The sequence below is a fragment of the Lissotriton helveticus genome, chromosome 1_1 (assembly GCF_964261635.1).
Source record: "Lissotriton helveticus chromosome 1_1, aLisHel1.1, whole genome shotgun sequence".
Classification (NCBI taxonomy): Eukaryota; Metazoa; Chordata; class Amphibia; order Caudata; family Salamandridae; genus Lissotriton; species Lissotriton helveticus.
In genome coordinates, this window is record NC_136057.1 from 1,181,605,336 (window position 1) to 1,181,625,198 (window position 19,863).

Sequence of the window (19,863 nt, forward strand, 5' to 3'; positions counted from 1 at the left end):
CTACCCCGCCTCCCACGGAAGAGCCGCGATTGTTTGGAGCACCGGAGCAGGCAGGAGCCTACCCTGCGCCCCGGTGCCGAAGGAGGGAAGAAGAGTCCTGCTGCCGGGCCCTGCAGCTGAGGAGAGCCGCCGCACGAAGGAAGCCGGTGAGTGGGTTGCTGAGCTGCGGGGGGGGGGGGGGGAGAGCATGTGCGCGCGCGTGCGGGGGGGGGGTGCGGGCTGTGTATGTGTGTGTGCGTGCGTGTGTGTGTGTATGTGTCTTGGAGTGCGTGTGTGTGACTGTGGGGGAGGGGGTGTGTGTGTGTGAGCGAGTGTCTGTCTGCGCGCGCATGTGTACGGCGCGGGACGCGACGTGCGCGTTCGTGCACACGAATCCAGGAGAAAAAGCTCGTACACCCTCTTGTCCTCCTTCCCCCCAGACTGATCGCTATACGTCTCCAGCTGGACACATGCATCCTTGCGGATGCATTTTGCCAGCGAGACCCAAAAACAGTCAGTCAGGTGCAATCAAACAGGGAACAGATGGGTTTTCAGACATTTGCGAAAACGCAAAGTGCAGGTCTCAGCGCGCAGTTTTAAAGGTAGGGAATTCCAAAGCCTCGCAGTGTTCACCGAAAATCTTCTCCCGCCCGTGTGTGCCCTCTTTACTCTGGGGACTAGGAGGAGATGTTTCTGATCAGAACGCAATGTTCTGTTCGCTTTGTATGGCACTGCTAAATTTCTCAGAATAGGGGGTCCTGTCCCCTGGAGAATTTTGTGGGCTATACAGAGTGCCTTAAATTTTACTCTTTCCCGCACTGGGAGCCAGTGCAATGCCTTTAGGGCAGGTCTAGCTGACTCGGTTCTGGGAGTGCCCATGAGCAATCTGGCCGCCGCATTTTGGACCTGCTGAAGTTTGTTAAAAGTAGATTCAGGGGCACCCAGAAAAAGGGCATTGCTATAATCGAGTCGCGATGTTATCAGCCCCTGAATCAACAACTTCCTGGATGGAAAAGGAAGAAGAGGGAAGATTTTGGGAGCTGAACATAACAGGGCGAAACAAACTCCTGCCGTTTTTTTAGCTTGGGTCCTGAATGAAAGATCAGGTTCCAACCAGACCCCCAAGCTCTTAATCTCCTCTTTCATGCTGGGGAGAGCGCCCATACAACTAGGCCAGCTGGTCAATGGGAGTGAGGGAGCTTTATTCCCTAGCAGCATTATCTCTGTCTTAGAGCCATTCAGCTTAAGAGCTGATTGGTCCATCCAGGTGTGGACTTCCGACAGGCATGAGTACAGCAAATCGGGATTCTCTACCAGTTGTGAAAGGGCGACCACTAACTGAGTATCATCAGCATAGCGGATGATCTTGATGTTATAAGGGGTCACCACATCCTCCAGGGGGGCCATATATACATTAAACAATGTAGGGCTAAGGGAGGAGCCCTGTGGCACCCCCCACTGGAGGGGGATAGATTTAGTCCGATTGCTGCCATCCCAAACCTGATATGCACGGCCGTCAAGAAATGACCTGAGCCACTTCAAAGCGGCCCCTGCCACACCCACCCCTGACAGTCGCTGAATCAGCACTTGATGATTAACGGTGTCAAACGCCGCACTAAGGTCCAGGAGGATCACCGCCACTGATCCTCCTGAGTCCATAATGCGTCTAGATCATTCTACGACTGCCAGGAGGGCAGTGTCAGTGCCCTGGCCTGGACGGAAACCGGTCTGCGAGTCTCGGAGCAGTCCATTCGACTCCAAGAAGCCTGACAATTGGTAATTCGCTAGTCTCTCAGCAATTTTGCCGAGGCCTGGCAGAAGAGATATGGGCCTAAAATTTGCCAATTCCGCCGTGTCCAAGTTAGGCTTTTTTAAAAGTGCCTTAACCACTGCTGTTTTCCAGCTTGGTGGCACCAAGCCCTGGGAGAAAGAAGCGTTCATCAAATCAGTGATAGGAGTCACTATGGAGGATGCTACTTGCTTTAAAAATGTCATAGGGACCGGATCCATAGGGGAGCCACTTTTCATAGATCTAAGGACTTTCAATACTTCAGCCTCTGAAACTGGGCCGAAAGTATCTAGAGAGGTAAATAACTCTCTAGGCTGAATTAAGGAGTTCTTTTCCTGAGTCTGTTGAGGTCGAATGATCTGAGGCAGGGAACTAAGTATCTTTCCTATTTTTATGTGAAAGAAGTCTGCCAGCTCCTTACACGTCTGTTTATCATGTGTAGCTACAGGTTCGGGAACTTTAAGGAGTTCTTGCACCACTTTAAAAGTTTCCCTAGATGAGTTTGGGCTACATTTGTTTTTTTGTGTCTCTGGTGGCCATCTTTGGGCTACATTGGGCTACATTTGGGCTCTAACATATATATAGCCCAATGTAGCCCAATATATATTTTTTCAAAGTTAATTTTCGTAAAAACCACTGGAGCATATATCTTGAGACATAGCAAAGGCACATCGGGGTACCAGTCCCTACAATTTTGCCAAGTTTGGTGGATATCCATTCAGCCGTTCGGGCTAAAAGTGAGTCCAACCGCCCTATGGAAATTAACATGGGGAAAACACGTTTTGGGACCCCCTTTTATCTCGGCCCCCGCTTGACGAATCCCCCCGAAACTTTCAGTGAAGGAGCGCAGCGAGGCAAAGTTAAGGAAAATTACAGGCAGATCCCTCAACCGGCGCCAAAGTTATTCCCAATAGAAGAGGTGTGGCGCCGCGGCTAGGGCGACTGACTCCGGAATCTGGTGATCACGGTTCGATCCCCGGCACCGGCGGCAGATTAGCCCAGCACCATGTGACTCTGGGCAATAGCTTGCTTAATCTTCCCGACGGCCCCCAGCGCCTAGAGACCCTTACGGATAAGGCACGCAATGTAACTTTATTCTGGAGCCATGCCTTTCCAAATATAAAACCAATAGAGTGCAATAAAGTCAGATGTTTCAAACAAATACCTTCTGACTGGGTGATCTGGTCGACATGTTTCTGCGGGCTTACACGGTCAAAATATGTACCCTTTATTGCACTCTATTGGTTTTATATTTGGAAAGGCATGGCTCCAGAATAAAGTTACATTGCGTGCCTTATCCAATTTTATTCTGAACACTTTCACTATTTTTCACTAAATCACCTATGCACTGCTTTCAGTTACAACTATAACAACTATCACCAGACATCTGTCTCCTCTCCCTGTATATGGAGATAGACAATGGACTACCTACTGTGAAGTAGACCAAATAATGTATTGGGCGGTACGAATCGTGTAACTGATGGACATTTTTCACAGTGGATCTCTGTCCAATAGTCTGCCTCCAAAAGAATTGTTGTAGCAGATAGACGGCCAGTATTTACACACATAGTTTTGCTTGAGACCCACAGTTATTCGTTGTTTTTTCATAAGTCTCCAGGGGGATAATTACTGTGCTTGGTCGTTAAACTGCCCCTTGAACCCTCCTTCAATTGTTTATATGCATACTTATTTAAACACCGCCACCCACCGCCATCGGTACCTCCGGTTACAACTTCAGTACTACAAAGGAGTACCGACGGAGAGATGAGTGGGGCGTACTTAGTTGTAGACAATCTTGGGGCCGAAGGAATGGGCATGATTACGCGCTAAATATTCACGAACACCAGCTGTGTTAGAACAAGTTGAGTTTTTTAGTGCCCGTGTATGTAAGCTCATTTACTCAATAGTGTTGATTGTTAAACAGCTAGTGTTTCTACAAAAAAAATTGAGTTGTTGTAAGACTGAACACTCTTATCTTAGCGCACTAACAAGGGTGTGTTCAACCACCCATGCGAGCATTCTTATCACTTAATGAGTGTCTACCTCTGGGAGGGGTTTACTTTGATATCCCAGCATTTAGCACCTGGTTATGCGATCACCTCAATTATGCTGGTGATGACAAACAAGCGTGTTATATTACAGTTATTTACCATAAAGATCTGTAAGTAACCGGCTGTCTCACTTTAATGTCAGCATCATGATATACATTCTATTAGCTGATAGGGACAAGGATTGATTATCCATAGTGTCACTAATTTTGTAGAAACTTTTTCCTGCCATTGTCTTTTTTAGGACCAATATGCTGAATCACTTATGCTTTGTTTTTATTGTCTTAGGCATCACTATTACACTACTGTAAATGACACAGGCTAGCGCATGTACTATACATTATAGTTTTGTGATGCCTCCCTGTTGTTTCAGAGCGGGGCTCCCTTCCCTGAGTTGTGACCAGGTTGAGGTGGGCTTACTTGTCCTACAGAATTTGGTGAGTGTTCTTTTGAGTACCTTGTTGGACTCTGTTGTATGTTATGACTTATTAGTCATTTACATAATTTTTTGAATTTCCAGAAAGTTTTGATTGATTACGTTCTTCTGTATCTCATTTTCTTCTAGACTAGTTCCAGTGATACAGTTTGCCTACCTAGGATTATTGGTTTTGTATCAGACACTTTTTCCTTTTTTCACTTTAGCAGCAGCTTTGTTATATGGTCCTGAAGAAAGCCAAACATACTTGTGAGATGGCCAATGGCTGAAATATATCGACCTTTCTTTTCAATCTAGCAGTCTAATCATACACTGCGTAGCACTGCATTTTAATCCTGCCAGCCCAGATGAGCTAATAAAGTTTCTTTTCATCTGCACTAGGCAGTTTTAAATTCACTTTTTACTTTTCGCGCTGCACCCTCACTCTACTAGTTTGCTCACATTTGGGTTTTTAGTATTCCCATCTGCTTAGTGAATAATGAAAACATCCCAGAGTTCCGACCTCTCAGAGGGGTGGTGGTAGCCCTCAGTGGGCCTAGGTTTTCCCACTGGGAGGAGAAAGCCCAAATGATGAAGCATGTCACCTTCGGTGAGTGAGGGCATTCGTCCTAAAAGGGATCTCTCCCCAATTAAGTTTTCTTGTTGAGATACAGTTGTACTTCATCTTAACCTTCATTGGTGCCAAGTCCTGATAGACCCAAGAAGTTTATTGTGTGAATAATATATGTATATAGGGGGAACTTCTTGCAGGTCTTTAAAAATCTAATCCCTCAGACTCCCCCTTGAAGGTTCTCTGTGTTATAAGTTCACTCACTTGCCAGGTCCTAACTTTCCCTTTTCGTACATGTGAGTCACCCCCAAGGTAGGCCCAAGATACCCTGTGGGGAGGGAGCAGAGTATGTGAAAGGTAGGACATGTCCTGATGTGTGTAGCATGTCCTGATAGTAAAATACTTCCAATTTCATTTTTCACTATTGAAAGGCCCTCTGTCCCCTAGGATAGAATGGGGAGTTTTCTTTTAACATCTTAGAAGTTTAACTACCCATGGGAACAAGAAAGAAAAGTGGAGTTTGATATGGCTGAACTCAGAACATAAAGATGCATCTTTTAGTAAGGATGCTTTTTATATGCTGGGTTTGAAAATAGCACTTTTAAAAAGTGCTTAGCCATCCAGTATGCCTCTGCTAGGTTTGTGTACTGATTGTCTGGCTCTGGAGTGACAGGGGCTGGGGATGTGCATTTTGTTCAGACAGCCACTTGGGGGCACGTGTGTCCTGCATTTCCAGGGTGAGTCAAGGCTGGGCTGAATAGACCTGGGCTGCATTTAGAGTTGGGGGAGGAGATTTCCTTTTTACCTGAATGGGCTTGTCTGCCTTCCACAATGCTGTCTCCACCTCCTGCAGGGCAGCTGGACCAGAGTAGACAGACCTGGTTTTGGCTAAGCAAAGAGCTTCTCGGACACAAGAGGACAAAGAGAAATGGACTATAAAAAGTGGGGCCCAGACCAGTTACTTCTGGAATTCAAGTGGAAGGTGGGAAAACTGAAGGAGAAATACAGCCCCTTTGCTGTGTACTGTCTGGGGTTGACCTGCATGGACTGTTTCTGCCAAGGAGAGTATAAAGACTGTGCTGCGTCTCCTTCTTGAGAAAGATCTCCAAGGGCTTGAAGTAGTGCTTGCCTCCGTTTTGAAGTCTCAGGGATACAAAGACTTCACCACAAGCTCCTCTGAACTTCCTTGCTGGGAGTTCTGACCTGACAAGAGGTGCCTGTTGCTGTATTGGGCCTCTGGGTGTTATTCCTGCTGTTGGGAGCTGGAAAAGAAACGCAACTTCAAGAAGAGTAAGACATCCGCACCGGTTTTCCACGCATCACCAAAGAAAGTGACACAGAGCCTGTCTGCGGCTCAAGAAATTCAACACGCCGAATCCTGTGCACCAATCTCCGAAGTCAGAGATGACTGCACCGATTCCGAGGCAGGCCCCACAGTGCGGCTGCAAGAACCAACACATCGTGGGACTGCATCTAGAGAGACCAATGCAGCGTCTTCGCCGCCGCATCGAGAAACCAACGCATCCCCGAACATCACGCATCACACCTGGGCGCCACAACTGCAAGAATGCCGGGGCTGCAGTAAGAAACCAACACATCACCTCCCACACAGTAAGAAAGAGACGCGTCACCTCTCCTGAGTGGCAGTAATGCACCAACACATCACCTCCCCTGTAGTAAGGGCCCAACGTATCACCTTCCGTGGGCGCAAGGAACGGATGCATTACCTTCCATGCAGCAGTTATTTTTTGTGTCTGCAACACATCCAAGGTACTTTGTGTGGGACATATCACATCTATAATTTGCTATGGACAAAACTGTTTCTATCTTTTAAAAGTAATATTTTGATTACGGTATTGTGGATTTTTGTCATTTTGGTCTTTGCTGTAGATAAAGATGACTTATTTGACTAAACTGGTGTGATGTCCATTTGTACTGTTTTCATTGTATTAAAGTGTGTACACAAATGCTTTACAAACTGCCTCTGAGATAAGGCTGGCTCATGCCAAGAGACGTAGAGGGTGAGATGGGGTTATTTTAGTAGTGTATCCCCCTTATCCTGACTAGGAAGAAGAGTCCCTACTGGACAAAGGTGCAAAACATTGCCAACTAGAGACCACCATTTCTAACAAGGTCCAGTTCTGGTTTTCTTTTTTCTGTTTTCTCACACACTATATGAAATCACTTCCCAGTGCATACCACAAAATTGCTCCCTTGCCAAGCTACAAATAAGCCATCTACACACACACATACATGTATAGACACACATGCGTAAGCAAATAAAACCACATTTGTATGATGTAAAATGGCCTCATGCAGAGGAAAGTAAGGGTGTTACTTGAGTGATGAAACTGCCACCTAAGCCAGAAAAACGGTCACCAGGAACCATGAAATAGCCACATTAGCTATGTTCTCACATGCACCATTTAAAAATACATTGTACTGGTACTGTGCAGAATGTGCATACTATCAACAAATTAAGAAGGCAGGGACATAATTAATGCAGCAAAACTCTTTCCAAACTTCCGCCCCACTATGAATGGGGACACTTGGTGAATTCCATTACCTTCTATAATCTGAGTGCATGAATCTGTTAAAACAAACATAGCAGAGTAGAGGACAAACTAAATAAGGGAGCTACTGGTTTGAAAGACTTACATTTCAAATAGCTTACAGAACCTATAATCAATAACAGTCAGAAAATATTTTAAGTTAAGGTGAAAATAGACAAATCACCCAAATATGGATCAAGCAGCATTGCTATATACTTTAAAATAATTCTAGCTTGGTTTCCTTAAACAAGCATAACGTGTGTAAAAAAAGCTCATTGCAACGGGAAATAAAAATATGTTAGATGAAACTAAAGAAACATATAAAGCTATCCAAATGAATTAAGTTAGACAAATATGGATTCATGAAAAAACAGTACTAGGAAAACTGCAGATGAACATACAGAAGTTTACATTACTTTGAGTGCACTCTACAATATCTCATCTCCCTATTTGAGTCGAATTCTATATGTTTCAAACCACAGAAAAATGACCAGAAATCAATTACCTTTTTCAGTAGGTGATTTGGTGCCTGGCAAATCTTGTCCAGCAATAGACAATGGTAATACTTTTCTGGCAAAAGGGAATTCAGTGGAAATTGCAGCAGAAACATGGACACTTGCAGTTGATACATTTGTCAAACCTTTGGTCATAGCCCCATCAGAGTGTCTCTCATCAATGTCAGAGTCATCAGAGTGCAGAGGGTTAGTAAATGACAATGGTGCCGCAGTTGCCAGTGCAGTGTCCAGATCGACAAGATCAAAGGGAGAAAGCACAGCTGAGGAGGTTGTCTCTAGTGCTACAGACCTAGCTTGAATGTCTGAACACAATTCATCCACAGACATATCAACAGTTGACGTCATATCATGAGAAGGTGGCTTGTTTTCAGGGCTTGGTACTGACCACACAGCTTGTCCTGTCTCCTTAAGGGGGAGGTGGCCTGGTCTTGGTGGAGCCTCAGAACTCTGGCTGGAAACATCTGAAATTAAGGCTTTGTCAGTCTGCGGCTCAATGCAAGAGTTTTGAGAAACCTGCTCAGAAGAATCCACAGAACCCTGGTCCGGGGTTTTAGAAGATTTGTCTACTAGGCAAGAAGAAAGTGATTTAGCTTTTACTGCATTTCCTCTATTCAAGAGTGTATTGCCATCAAAGCTCTTGGGCCCTTCTTGTAGGGGCACCTTTTTTATCTCGATACTCAATTTGCGCTCCAGCTTCTTATCTGTACGCTCAACTGCAGGTTCCACTTTCCCTGAATATTCCTCAGTTTTGATGTAGTGTTCATTGTGGTCCTTTGTGTGTTCTGATGAAAGCATGTGCAAAACTGGCTTTGGGTGATATCGATCATTGTCCTGCCAAACATTAGTAACTGTTGGATAAGCAGACGGAGGTGAGGGTGTCAAGATGGGCGGCACAGGATGGGGTTCTGGAGGTTGCAAGATTTCTTCTTTGACATCTTCATCCACGAGGCAACTGCAAGAATTGAACATACATGTAACAAGCAGTGTTTGCCATTTTTAGTATGTAACAAATCTGTACCAACATAAATGGCCAAAACCGATACAAACATGACGCTAACATAATGGTCACGGCTGTCAATAAAAATAGGAAAAATATTTCTTTACATTGTATAGTGTTTATAAGAAATGTTCAATATCAGAAACACGACATTCAAAGCAAAAACACGTTCTCTTCATCTTAAGTGGTTTTGTGCTTAAAAGTATTATGTGGGTCATTGTTAAAATTGTCTTCTCAGAACACACACTAAGAATATAAATGTGCTCGTATTTCAAGCCAGTACAAAACAGAATACAAATAAGTTTTTGAAAAGTCAATAGGTCTCACATATGCAAGAGCTATTGGCTGCTGATCATCATGGCAAAAAGTTAGTGTCGTAGAGTGGAATGGCGAAGAGGGGCGAAGAGGGGCGAAGAGGGGCGAAGAGGGGCGAAGAGGGGCGAAGAGGGGCGAAGAGGGGCGAAGAGGGGCGAAGAGGGGCGAAGAGGGGCGAAGAGGGGCGAAGAGGGGCGAAGAGGGGCGAAGAGGGGCGAAGAGGGGCGAAGAGCGTCTCGGGGCGAAGAGCGTCTCGGGGCGAAGAGCGTCTCGGGGCGAAGAGCGTCTCGGGGCGAAGAGCGTCTCGGGGCGAAGAGCGTCTCGGGGCGAAGAGCGTCTCGGGGCGAAGAGCGTCTCGGGGCGAAGAGCGTCTCGGGGCGAAGAGCGTCTCGGGGCGAAGAGCGTCTCGGGGCGAAGAGCGTCTCGGGGCGAAGAGCGTCTCGGGGCGAAGAGCGTCTCGGGGCGAAGAGCGTCTCGGGGCGAAGAGCGTCTCGGGGCGAAGAGCGTCTCGCGGCGAAGAGCGTCTCGCGGCGAAGAGCGTCTCGCGGCGAAGAGCGTCTCGCGGCGAAGAGCGTCTCGCGGCGAAGAGCGTCTCGCGGCGAAGAGCGTCTCGCGGCGAAGAGTGTCGCGGCGAAGAGTGTCGTAGAGTGTCGTGGCGTAGAGTGTCATAGAGTGGAGTGGCAACGAGGGGCGTAGAGTGGAATGGCAACGAGGGGCGTAGAGTGGAATGGCAACGAGGGGCGTAGAGTGGAATGGCAACGAGGGGCGTAGAGTGGAATGGCAACGAGGGGCGTAGAGTGGAATGGCGACGAGGGGCGTAGAGTGGAATGGCGACGAGGGGCGTAGAGTGGAATGGCGACGAGGGGCGTAGAGTGGAATGGCGACGAGGGGCGTAGAGTGGAATGGCGACGAGGGGCGTAGAGTGGAATGGCGACGAGGGGCGTAGAGTGGAATGGCGACGAGGGGTGTAGAGTGGAATGGCGACGAGGGGCGTAGAGTGGAATGGCGACGAGGGGCGTAGAGTGGAATGGCGACGAGGGGCGTAGAGTGGAATGGCGACGAGGGGCGTAGAGTGGAATGGCGACGAGGGGCGTAGAGTGGAATGGCGACGAGGGGCGTAGAGTGGAATGGCGACGAGGGGCGTAGAGTGGAATGGCGACGAGGGGCGTAGAGTGGAATGGCGACGAGGGGCGTAGAGTGGAATGGCGACGAGGGGCGTAGAGTGGAATGGCGACGAGGGGCGTAGAGTGGAATGGCGACGAGGGGCGTAGAGTGGAATGGCGACGAGGGGCGTAGAGTGGAATGGCGACGAGGGGCGTAGAGTGGAATGGCGACGAGTGACGTAGGGTGGTATGGCGACGAGTGACGTAGGGTGGAATGGCGAAGAGTGGCATAGGGTGGAATGGCGAAGAGTGGCATAGGGTGGAATGGCGAAGAGTGGCATAGGGTGGAATGGCGAAGAGTGGCATAGGGTGGAATGGTGAAAAGTGGCATAGAGTAGAATGACAAAGGGTGGCATAGAGTAGAATGACGAGATAAGTACAACATTTAAAGGCCTATTTAAATAAAGTGAGTTTGTGGAAGAATGCACAGTTTTAGCAATGTTTGCAATATTAATGTATTAAAACATTAGCTACTTTAATTCTAAATCTTAAATCACAAAACATCACAATTACACCTTCAAGAGGAGGACAGGAGGATAAACTGAATAAAGTTAAACGGTAAAGCTCCAATAAATAATATGCAAGAGGTAGCAGTTAAAATATTATAAGCAAAAACGTGGCATATTTTTCAGTTCTGTGGACCAGGCGTATCTTTTTCACTTGCATTCCTTTTTTCTTTTGGACAGTGCTACTCAGGACATGCACAAATGCATTTAACTGAGACTTCTACCCCAGTGAAAGCACATTCTCAATTCTTTGTCAGATGAAGAAATCTCCTAAACAATCCAACATGTACAAAAATGGACGAATAAAATTGCACACGCCTCTAAGAAAACATGCCTAAAGGTACAATGTGCTATTAAAGAGCATGGCTGTTTGCCACTCAGAGCAAATGGAGACCATTATCTCTCTACCATGGCCAGCTTCACAGATAGAAAGTGGATCTTAATTGACAAAAAGGCCACAAGGTTTACCATTGGATACCTCCGCTCTGGCCATTCTCCATGAAACCCGTTATGCCTTTATTACGAAGGCAAAAGTAAAGAGTTTCAAGTCGGTGGTGTACTGAAAGAGGATCCTTGGTGAATATGGACCACCACTATGCCATCAAATCTGCACAACCTGTAAAAGTGACAATTTTAGAGGACCTTTACTTGCTGGAGAAACATTGGCAAGGCTGTGACAGTATCATAACACAATCCATTAGGAATCTCTGATAGAAGATGAGCATGTAAGAGGTCAAGGGGTGACCGGAGTCCAGTTTTGTACAAACTGGTTTTTACTGTTCTAGGACAAATCGAGAAGAACAAAAAAGGCCTTAGGTGAAAAAGACAGAGAATGTGCGAAATTGCAGTCAGAAATGACATATCAAACTGGCAATGTGCAGGCAAGAAATGTATTTGGGAATGGGAACAGAGAAAGCTGTATACAATGGGAGATGATGCCCAAGGAAATGGGAAGCAATCTTGTCAGAACAGAGTGGCAGCTTTAGTTCATATTGACTAGTTCTAGGTATCTGTCTTGTATACATGCGAAGAGGGACTATACAATGAAGATTAAGGACACTCTGAGAAAGGTAAATCTGCTGATGCATGAAGCATATGAATTGGGAACAAAAAGACAAGCAAAGTTAAAAAGTTAAGGCTGCAGATTATAAATGTGAGAAATCAGCGTTGCAATAATACACTATCCAGCAAATATTGTTTTTATTTGTACAACAAAACTAAAATCCGTAAAAAAAAATAATAAGCTACTCACGTAAAAAAACAATTTATAACACAAAAACTCAAGGCACCTTACAATTTTCACTCAAATGTGCTTCACCTCTGAAATAACAACTGAAGCAACATATAAGTGCCACCCCACTTCACGGAAGCTAGTTCCTTTCTGGACATTCTCTGCAACCTCTGATGTAGAGCCCACAAATAAACTGGTTGCTCCAGTGTGCAGATCTTTAAATTAGAATTTTCTTAGATAAAAAGGAGTTCATTTTACAGAACGGAAAGATTGGAGGGAAGTGAGGAATTGGAGATCTCCACCAGAAAGTAAGTAACTCGTTCTTCTGATGGATACTTCGAATTGCAAGTTCTTCACCTTTAGAATGTATACCAAAGCAGTACCACCCTCAGGAGCGGGTCTGTGGAATGACAAAGACCAAAAAGTACTGCTGAATGGCCAAAACACCCTTACCGTTGGGTCTGGTTGTCAAGGCAGTAATGCTTTGTGAATGTGTGCACGGAGGTTCAGACAACAGCATGGCAAATATACAAAATAGGAACTCTGAATGCCAGTACAGTGGTGGTAGGTTTGGCCTTAGAGGAATGGGCTCTCAACACTTTTGGAGGCTGCTTCTTGGCCAATGCATTGCAGATCCTAATGCAGAGGATTACCCACCTGGACAAAGTCATTTTGTGCACGGACTTGCCAATCACTGCTCCAGGGAACCCTACAAAGACCTCATCATCCACTCGATAGTCTTTGGTATGATCAATGTAAAAAAGTCTCTCCTGCTATTTCAAGAGGTGAAGTGGGGCAAAAAGCTACGGAAGACAGATGGAATGTCCAATGTGAATGGCAATTTTCAGTACAAAGGCCTCTCTAATCCACAGCACTAGTTTGTCCAGAAAGAAGGCTGTGTTTAGAGCAGGTGGACAGACAAAGCTTGAAGCTCACTCACACGATAAGATGAAGTCATAGCAATGAGAAAGACAGTCTTCAGAGTCAGAAGACAGAGGACAGCTAAGCAACAGCTCAATAGGGATTTACATAAGAAACGTAAGGACCAAATTGAGGCACCTAATGTGACATGATGAAGGATAGAAGGATTAAACTTCTGAGAAAACACATCACAACGAGATTTAAACAAGGACAGTTGGTCCGGTAAAGCAAAAAAGCCTGCAAGGACGACAAATAATCTTTGATAGTGCTTCCTGCAAGACCCTCTTGGGTCAAAAACAGAAAAATAGTAATAAATCAAACAGTTTACCTTGCACCGAGTGAGCTTTAAAGGAGCTACACCAAGCTACAGGCTTGTCCCAGTTTCCTGCGTAACAGACTTAGAAGGACATCTTGCTGCAAGGACAACATCCACTGCTTAAGAAGGCAGATCGAACACAGTCAACTGCGCTGCCCAATCTCCATACACGGCGGTGTGGATTGCACAAGCCCAGGTGGTGGACCTTGACCTACTGATGCGACAGAAGATCCACCCAAAGTGGCAGTCTAATCGTAGACAAATTCATGCCCAGAATTTCTTGGTACCTCCAGTCTAGAGCCACTAGAGTGACTTGGGCCAGATCATTCTTGATCTTCTTCAGAACTTGGGGAAGGGGAGGCAGTGGCGGGAAAGCATACAAGAGATCCATGTTCTACTCTAGGCAGAATGAGTCTGGGAGAGAGCCTTCTTGGGAAGGTCAATGCGCAAAATTGTTGACACTGTACATTATCGGCAGTGGCAAAAAGATCAAGCCAGATATTTGGTTGCATCCTGACCTTCGTGAATAGTTTGAGCCAAAGAAGTCTTAAACTCTTCCAGGACCATCAGCAAGATCTCGCTGGACATGTTAGGACATGTCCAGCAAGATCTTCCATGCATTTAACAGCCCAGTAGCCAATATCAACTAACTGACCTCAGAGCAAGTCTGGCTGAAGACAACAAATAGTTCCTTGCCTGTAGATGTAGTTTTGTAGCTTGAAGAATTTTCTGGATTCACAAATGACCCACCCATCTCCACCAAGAAGATGGAAGGAGAGGATAGACAAACAGAAAAAAAAAAAGAATCTGAAGCTTGCAACCAAGAGTGGAAGCTTCCGGGGGGAGGACATCCTAAGTCACAGGAAACACTAAATGGGGGATCTGTTGATGCCCAACAACAAAAAATACAAATAGAAGAACTACAAAATAGTGGTGAATTGCAGACCCAACCTTTAGATAGTCAAATACTACACCTACAGGTAAGAAACTATTTGCAGCGTGAATCTTTTCTGTATTCACATGCAGTGCATCAATTTTGTAGTGGTTTTATTAGTTTAACGTTGGTTGGGTTGTAGACGTACTTAGCTTTGTAAACAGATGTTTTAACACTTTTTGTCCCACTTTAGCTTCCATGTACATTTGAATGCCTAGGCAGTAGTGTTTTGTGAACGTGTGTAGGGATGATCACTTTGCTGCCATAGATATTACTTGTAAAGATGTATTTGCTAGACGGGCAATGGTTGCTCCTTTTTCCTTGTTGTGTTTGCTGATGGGGATAAGTTTAGTTTCTACCCTGCACTTGTGGCATAGCTGAATAGTTTGTGTGATCCATCTGGCAATTTTGCCCTTATTTACAGGTATTCCCATATTGTTGACTGCAAACAAGACAAATAGTTGCTTTGTCTTCCTGCTTGTCGATCTTTTCTGTGTAGTACATTTGCGCCCAAGCGTGTGTAACGCCCTCTCGGCTTGATTTTTTGGCTGTTGGTAAAAATGTGGAATTTGTATTGTACGATCTATGTTGAGTCAAGTGTGAAAATGTCGGGTAAGAATTATGGATCGGTCATCATGACAATCCGGTCTATGTAAATATGGTTCTTGAATTGAGAGTGCTTGTATTTTGCTCTCACCCTGCAAAGAGATGTTATGGCCACCAGGAATGTGGTCTTTAGAGTGAGCATCTTTAATGTGGCTTTGTGTAAAGGCTAAAAGGGTGCCTTCATTAACTGAGTGAGTATCATGTTTAGATCCCATGTGGGTGCAGGTACCTTTCTAGGCGGTGCAATTCTTTTTGCTCCTTCTAAGAACCAATTTATTACCAGAGTTGTGAAGAAGCTTCTGCCTATGTGAACTCTTGTGTAGGCCACTATTTCAGCTAAGTGTACTTTCATATAAAGCATGTTAACTTGCATTCTAGTAAGTATCTTAGATATTTTAACACCATTGCGTCCTTAGTGTTTTTCCTTAATAATCCATTTTTAAGTCATCATAAAGAGTATCTCTTACATTTTGCATTGTAGCACTTCCTTATTGTTGGCTTTCTTGCTGCTCTAGCAAGTAGGCATCCTTTAGCTCTATGTGGTCATGGAATTGTAGGGTAACCTCCTGCAAGGTTGTCATTCCGAATCTTTGGGTTTTTATAAACTGGTTTATGAATCGGAGGTCTAGAATTGGGAATAGAGGCCTGTCTACCTTTGGTATTAGGAAATATGTTGAGTAATTTCCTTTGTTGATCTCGGTTCTGGACACCTTGTCTATTGCTCTTTTTTTCTAGCAATTCCTCAACCTCCTTCAGTAGACGTCAGTTTTTTTTCCCTTGAATGGCCCTTCTTTTTTGGTCCCCTTGCTGGAGGACAATTCTATGCAATATCCAAACTCTATGATGATTAAGATCCAGTTATCGGACGTGGCTGAAATATGTTTATTCGAATATTAATCAAAACCCATAATCGTACAGAGTAAAATAGCCAAGCATAAAACACGTCAGAATAAAAAGCAAATAAAAGTATTACATAACCAGATACAAACTGATTAAAACAAACTTAAGGCATATAGTATGCCTGTGGCGTGCTATTGTCGCAGAGACAAATTAGTATAACGTTGGGATCATACTGTTCAAGTGGAAAACATTGCCTATACTGTATTGCAACCAGCCGAAATTTGGAGAGCAAGTATCTCTCCCAAGGGCTTCTGACTTGGGAGAGTTAATACTCAAGGCAGACACTGGTTTGAATGATCTTGCAAGCTCTCGTCGTTTGCTTTTCCAGAGCCACAGTTTCCATCCTCTGTAGCCTGCCTGGAAAACAACTTCTTCCCATCACTTTTGATAATAAACTGGGGAGAAAAGTACAGTTCTGGACATCCCAATGAAGCAGATACATTTTTTAAATGGGCAGAATTGGAATTTTATACCCATAGTCACAATCCAGCCAATCTTTGATCACTTACCTATTAAAAGCTGTGTGTTTCCCGCTGTGTGTATCCACAGAAGCATTGAGGGTAATTTTAAATAGCCTTCAACATAACCCAGGCACAGCTCATCGTATACAAAGGAACTGGTACTAGCTGGACCCACTAAGTGGTTTCCTATAACATCAGTTCTCCTACTATTGTATTCTCATTCAATTGAGTTACCCCCAAATGGTGACAACATATGCGAGAACCGGAGGGCATTTCATTCTGTAGATTTGAAGCAGCGGGACAATGGGTTTGCTACCTATCGTTGACTAAAACCTAAAAAGGGAACCGCATGCTTGGTTAAATGGCGGACTTCTGTTGGCCAGACAGGAGATCCAATAATTTTGTTGGTCAAAGGTAATTCCCAGATAGGAAAAAGCACCTATCCTTGTAATGAGCTTCCCTTTCATTGTTATTGGTATCATTTTGAAGGACTGGCTCCCACAAAACATGCAATGGGTTGTGACAATATTAGTGCCAAGATAAATCTCGTTCATAAATGTAACTAACAGATCCCTTACACCGCTCAAGGTAATATTGTATCATCTGCATATAGCAGAGCCGGGACAAAAGAGGTGTTAACCTTAAGCATGTCCATCCTATGTATCGCCAGAAAATTATTTAGACCGTTTATATACAACAACAATATAAGAGGCGCCAAGATATATGCCTGTCTGACCCTACAAGGGAGGCTAAAACAATCCGTACACCTCCCTGTCATATCTAACAGAAGTAGCAATATTTGTGTGAATTGCACGTAGGAAACCAATCAAATATTGGGGCATTCGTAAGTCGTTTACTCACATAAGGGCAACTGGACCCTGAAAGAGGGAAAAGCAGGCCAAACCTATATTATCTTCCCGAGGTATCCAAAGAGACTGTAGTAGACAAGTGACTCACCTATCGTGACAGGCTTCATCATAGGCACCTATCCACACCCTGGTAGAGTAATACCAACAGGGCGGACTATCAGAATAACATCTGTGGGAGTTCTTCGATAAAATGAAACTGGCTAGTGCAGGGATCCAGAAGAGAACGATGGGTAGTGAGTTTAAAAATACCTCATAATATATCCCAAGACAAATCCTTTATTAGTAGGATATTGGGGTATGTTTAAAATATAGTCTCCTGTTTGTTACAATTGAATGCGTCAACATGGGCTGTTCCTCGCTTGTGCAAGTAGGGGGAAGGTCAGAAATTCAATCATTGTCAAACTTGTCAATGGGAAAAATCTGTTATGGGTAGGTATAGATAACTTCTCTAGGATTCTTAAGGGGAAGTGAGCCTTTCCCAGAGTCTGGTTTGCAGATGCCTATAGAAAAACCCTGACAGTGCAATACCTAACCCTCTTCCAGTAAATGGGAGTGCATTGAAACTTTGGAGCTATTGCCTTGCCAGTGCAGTGCATCTGCAATAAATCAACACACCGTCCTCCCTCAGATGTTTACTAGCTAAACCCATATTTATTTATTTATTTGTGGGTTTGTACAGCGCTAGAATCGACTCCCGAAGGAGTATCTTTGCGCCCAACGCCAGTGAAGATGGAATTATGGAGCTAGGACCTAGGAGAGAGACTAAGACTGAAACAAAAGAGTTTTCAGCCTTTTCCTGAACGTTAAGTGGTCCGTGCACTGCCTGAGAGCGATAGGAAGATTGTTCCATAATGCTGGACCAATGGAAGATAGGGCTTTACCACCCTGTCTTGCCTTTTTTACCAAAGGGACTTGCAGGAGCAACTGGTTGCTGGAACAAAGGGTGCGAGTTGGGTTGTAAGGGATGAATTTTTCAGCCAGATACAAGGGGCCCAGCCCATGCAGACCTTTATGGACCACACAACAGGTCTTAAATTTGGCGGATTGGTAGCCAATGCAATTTTTCTAGCAGGGGACGCGAGGGGGATCTGGGCGGGCATTTAGAACCAACCTTGCGGCAGTGTTTTGTACCACTTGAAGCTTGCTAAGTACACCCTCATTGGCAGATACCAGCAGCCCGTTACAGTAGTCCAGGCGACTGAGCACCAGAGCCTGGACCAAAGTTTTTCTAGTGGTATCTGGAAGTAGGGGGAACACTTTACGGAGTAGTCCGATTACGTGAAAGCATGATCCTATTGTGTAATTTGCATGGTCCTTCAAAGATAGATCTTGGTCCAGTCGCACCCCCAGGTTCTTCACCACCTGTTTAGGGTTAGGAGCAGAGCCCAGATCAGAGGACCACCAGTCAGGGGTCCACAGCATTTGGCATAACCTCCGACTTTCCCACATTGCACTGCAGGAAATTCGAAGTCATCAACTCTGAGACCGCCTTCATGCCTTCAGAGAAGGTCTGTTTGACCACCGGGGTGAGTGATTTAAAAGGGAAGAGGAGCTGAGTGTCATCAGCATATGACACTGGAATGAAACCAAAAGTTCTCATAATCCTGGCTAGGGGGGGCCACATAGATATTAAAGAGTGTGGGGCTCGGGCATGAACCCTGTGCCACCCCCTTTGTGATGTTTACTGGGGCAGATCAAAATGCACCCATATTCACGCACTGTGTGCTGCCAGATAAGAAGCTCCTCAACCAGGCTAGTGCCGAGCCCTCAAATCCAATCTCTTCCAAACGCCTGAGTAGGATGTCATGCAATATGGTATCGAACGCTGCCGATAAATCTAATAGCACTAGAACCACTGAATTTCCCTTGTCCAGAGACATACGAAGATCATCTGTGACGGACAGAAGTGCGGACTCAGTGCTATGATTTGGCCTGAAGCCGGACTGAGAGTAGTCCAGACTCCCTGTTCGTTCAATAAAGCTCGACAGATGTACGTTGACGTGCTTTTCCGTCAGTTTACTCAGGTATGGAAGAAGAGATATTGGCCTGAGGTTGGACATCTCAGTCCAGGGGATGGAGGAATTCTTCCGAATAGGTCTCACCAGTGCCCTCTTCCATTCCTGTGGAACACGGCCTTCGAAAAGCTAGAGGTTGACCAGGGACTGGATCACAGGACCGAGCACCCTGCCAACCACTGGCATAATTCTAGCTGGAATGAGATCTGATGGACAGTCACTCTTAATTAGTAAATAACGGTCCTCCACCTCGTCCACAGAAGCAGCCGGGAACTGGTGAAGCACGATGAGATTGGCTGCCCTCTTTTCCTGAGGTAGTACCACAGGCCGCCCCATGGATAGGCTAGAGTCAGAGATTTTGTCATAAATTCTGTCTATCTTATTAGTGAAATAGAGGGAGGTGTCATCACATAATTGTTGCGATGCTACATCGGGGCTTTCACAGGCTGTTGGTTTAATGAAAGTTTGAAGGATCTGGTACAGACCCTTAGGGGCATTGCCTGCCTCCATGAGTTGAGAGGCAATGTGATCCTTACATGCCGCTCTGATACCCTTATGATAGGAGGTCAAGGCAGTGTAATAGGATTTTTTTATCGACCTCCTGAGGAGATGATCTCCAGGCTTTTTCCAGTTTCCTACAAGCCTTTTTTTGGGACCGTAATTGGTCCGGAAACCATACTTCTTGCCGTTGTGCAGCGCGCAATTTACATAATTTCAGCGGGGCGATGGTCTCTACCGCCGAATCAATGGCAAAGTTATA

The 19,863-nt window shown here is 45.2% G+C and overlaps 1 protein-coding gene across 3 annotated transcripts in view; it reads right to left on the reverse strand.

Annotated features, from left to right (window-relative positions):
• Positions 1-19,863, reverse strand: part of PTPN12 (protein tyrosine phosphatase non-receptor type 12) — a 445,738-nt gene that overhangs the window by 150,962 nt on the left and 274,913 nt on the right. For all 3 annotated transcript variants that reach the window (XM_078679268.1, XM_078679259.1, XM_078679277.1), the window contains exon 13: positions 7,860-8,821. In XM_078679268.1, the coding sequence (XP_078535394.1) occupies positions 7,860-8,821 (962 nt within the window). The remainder of the gene's footprint in view (positions 1-7,859; positions 8,822-19,863) is intronic.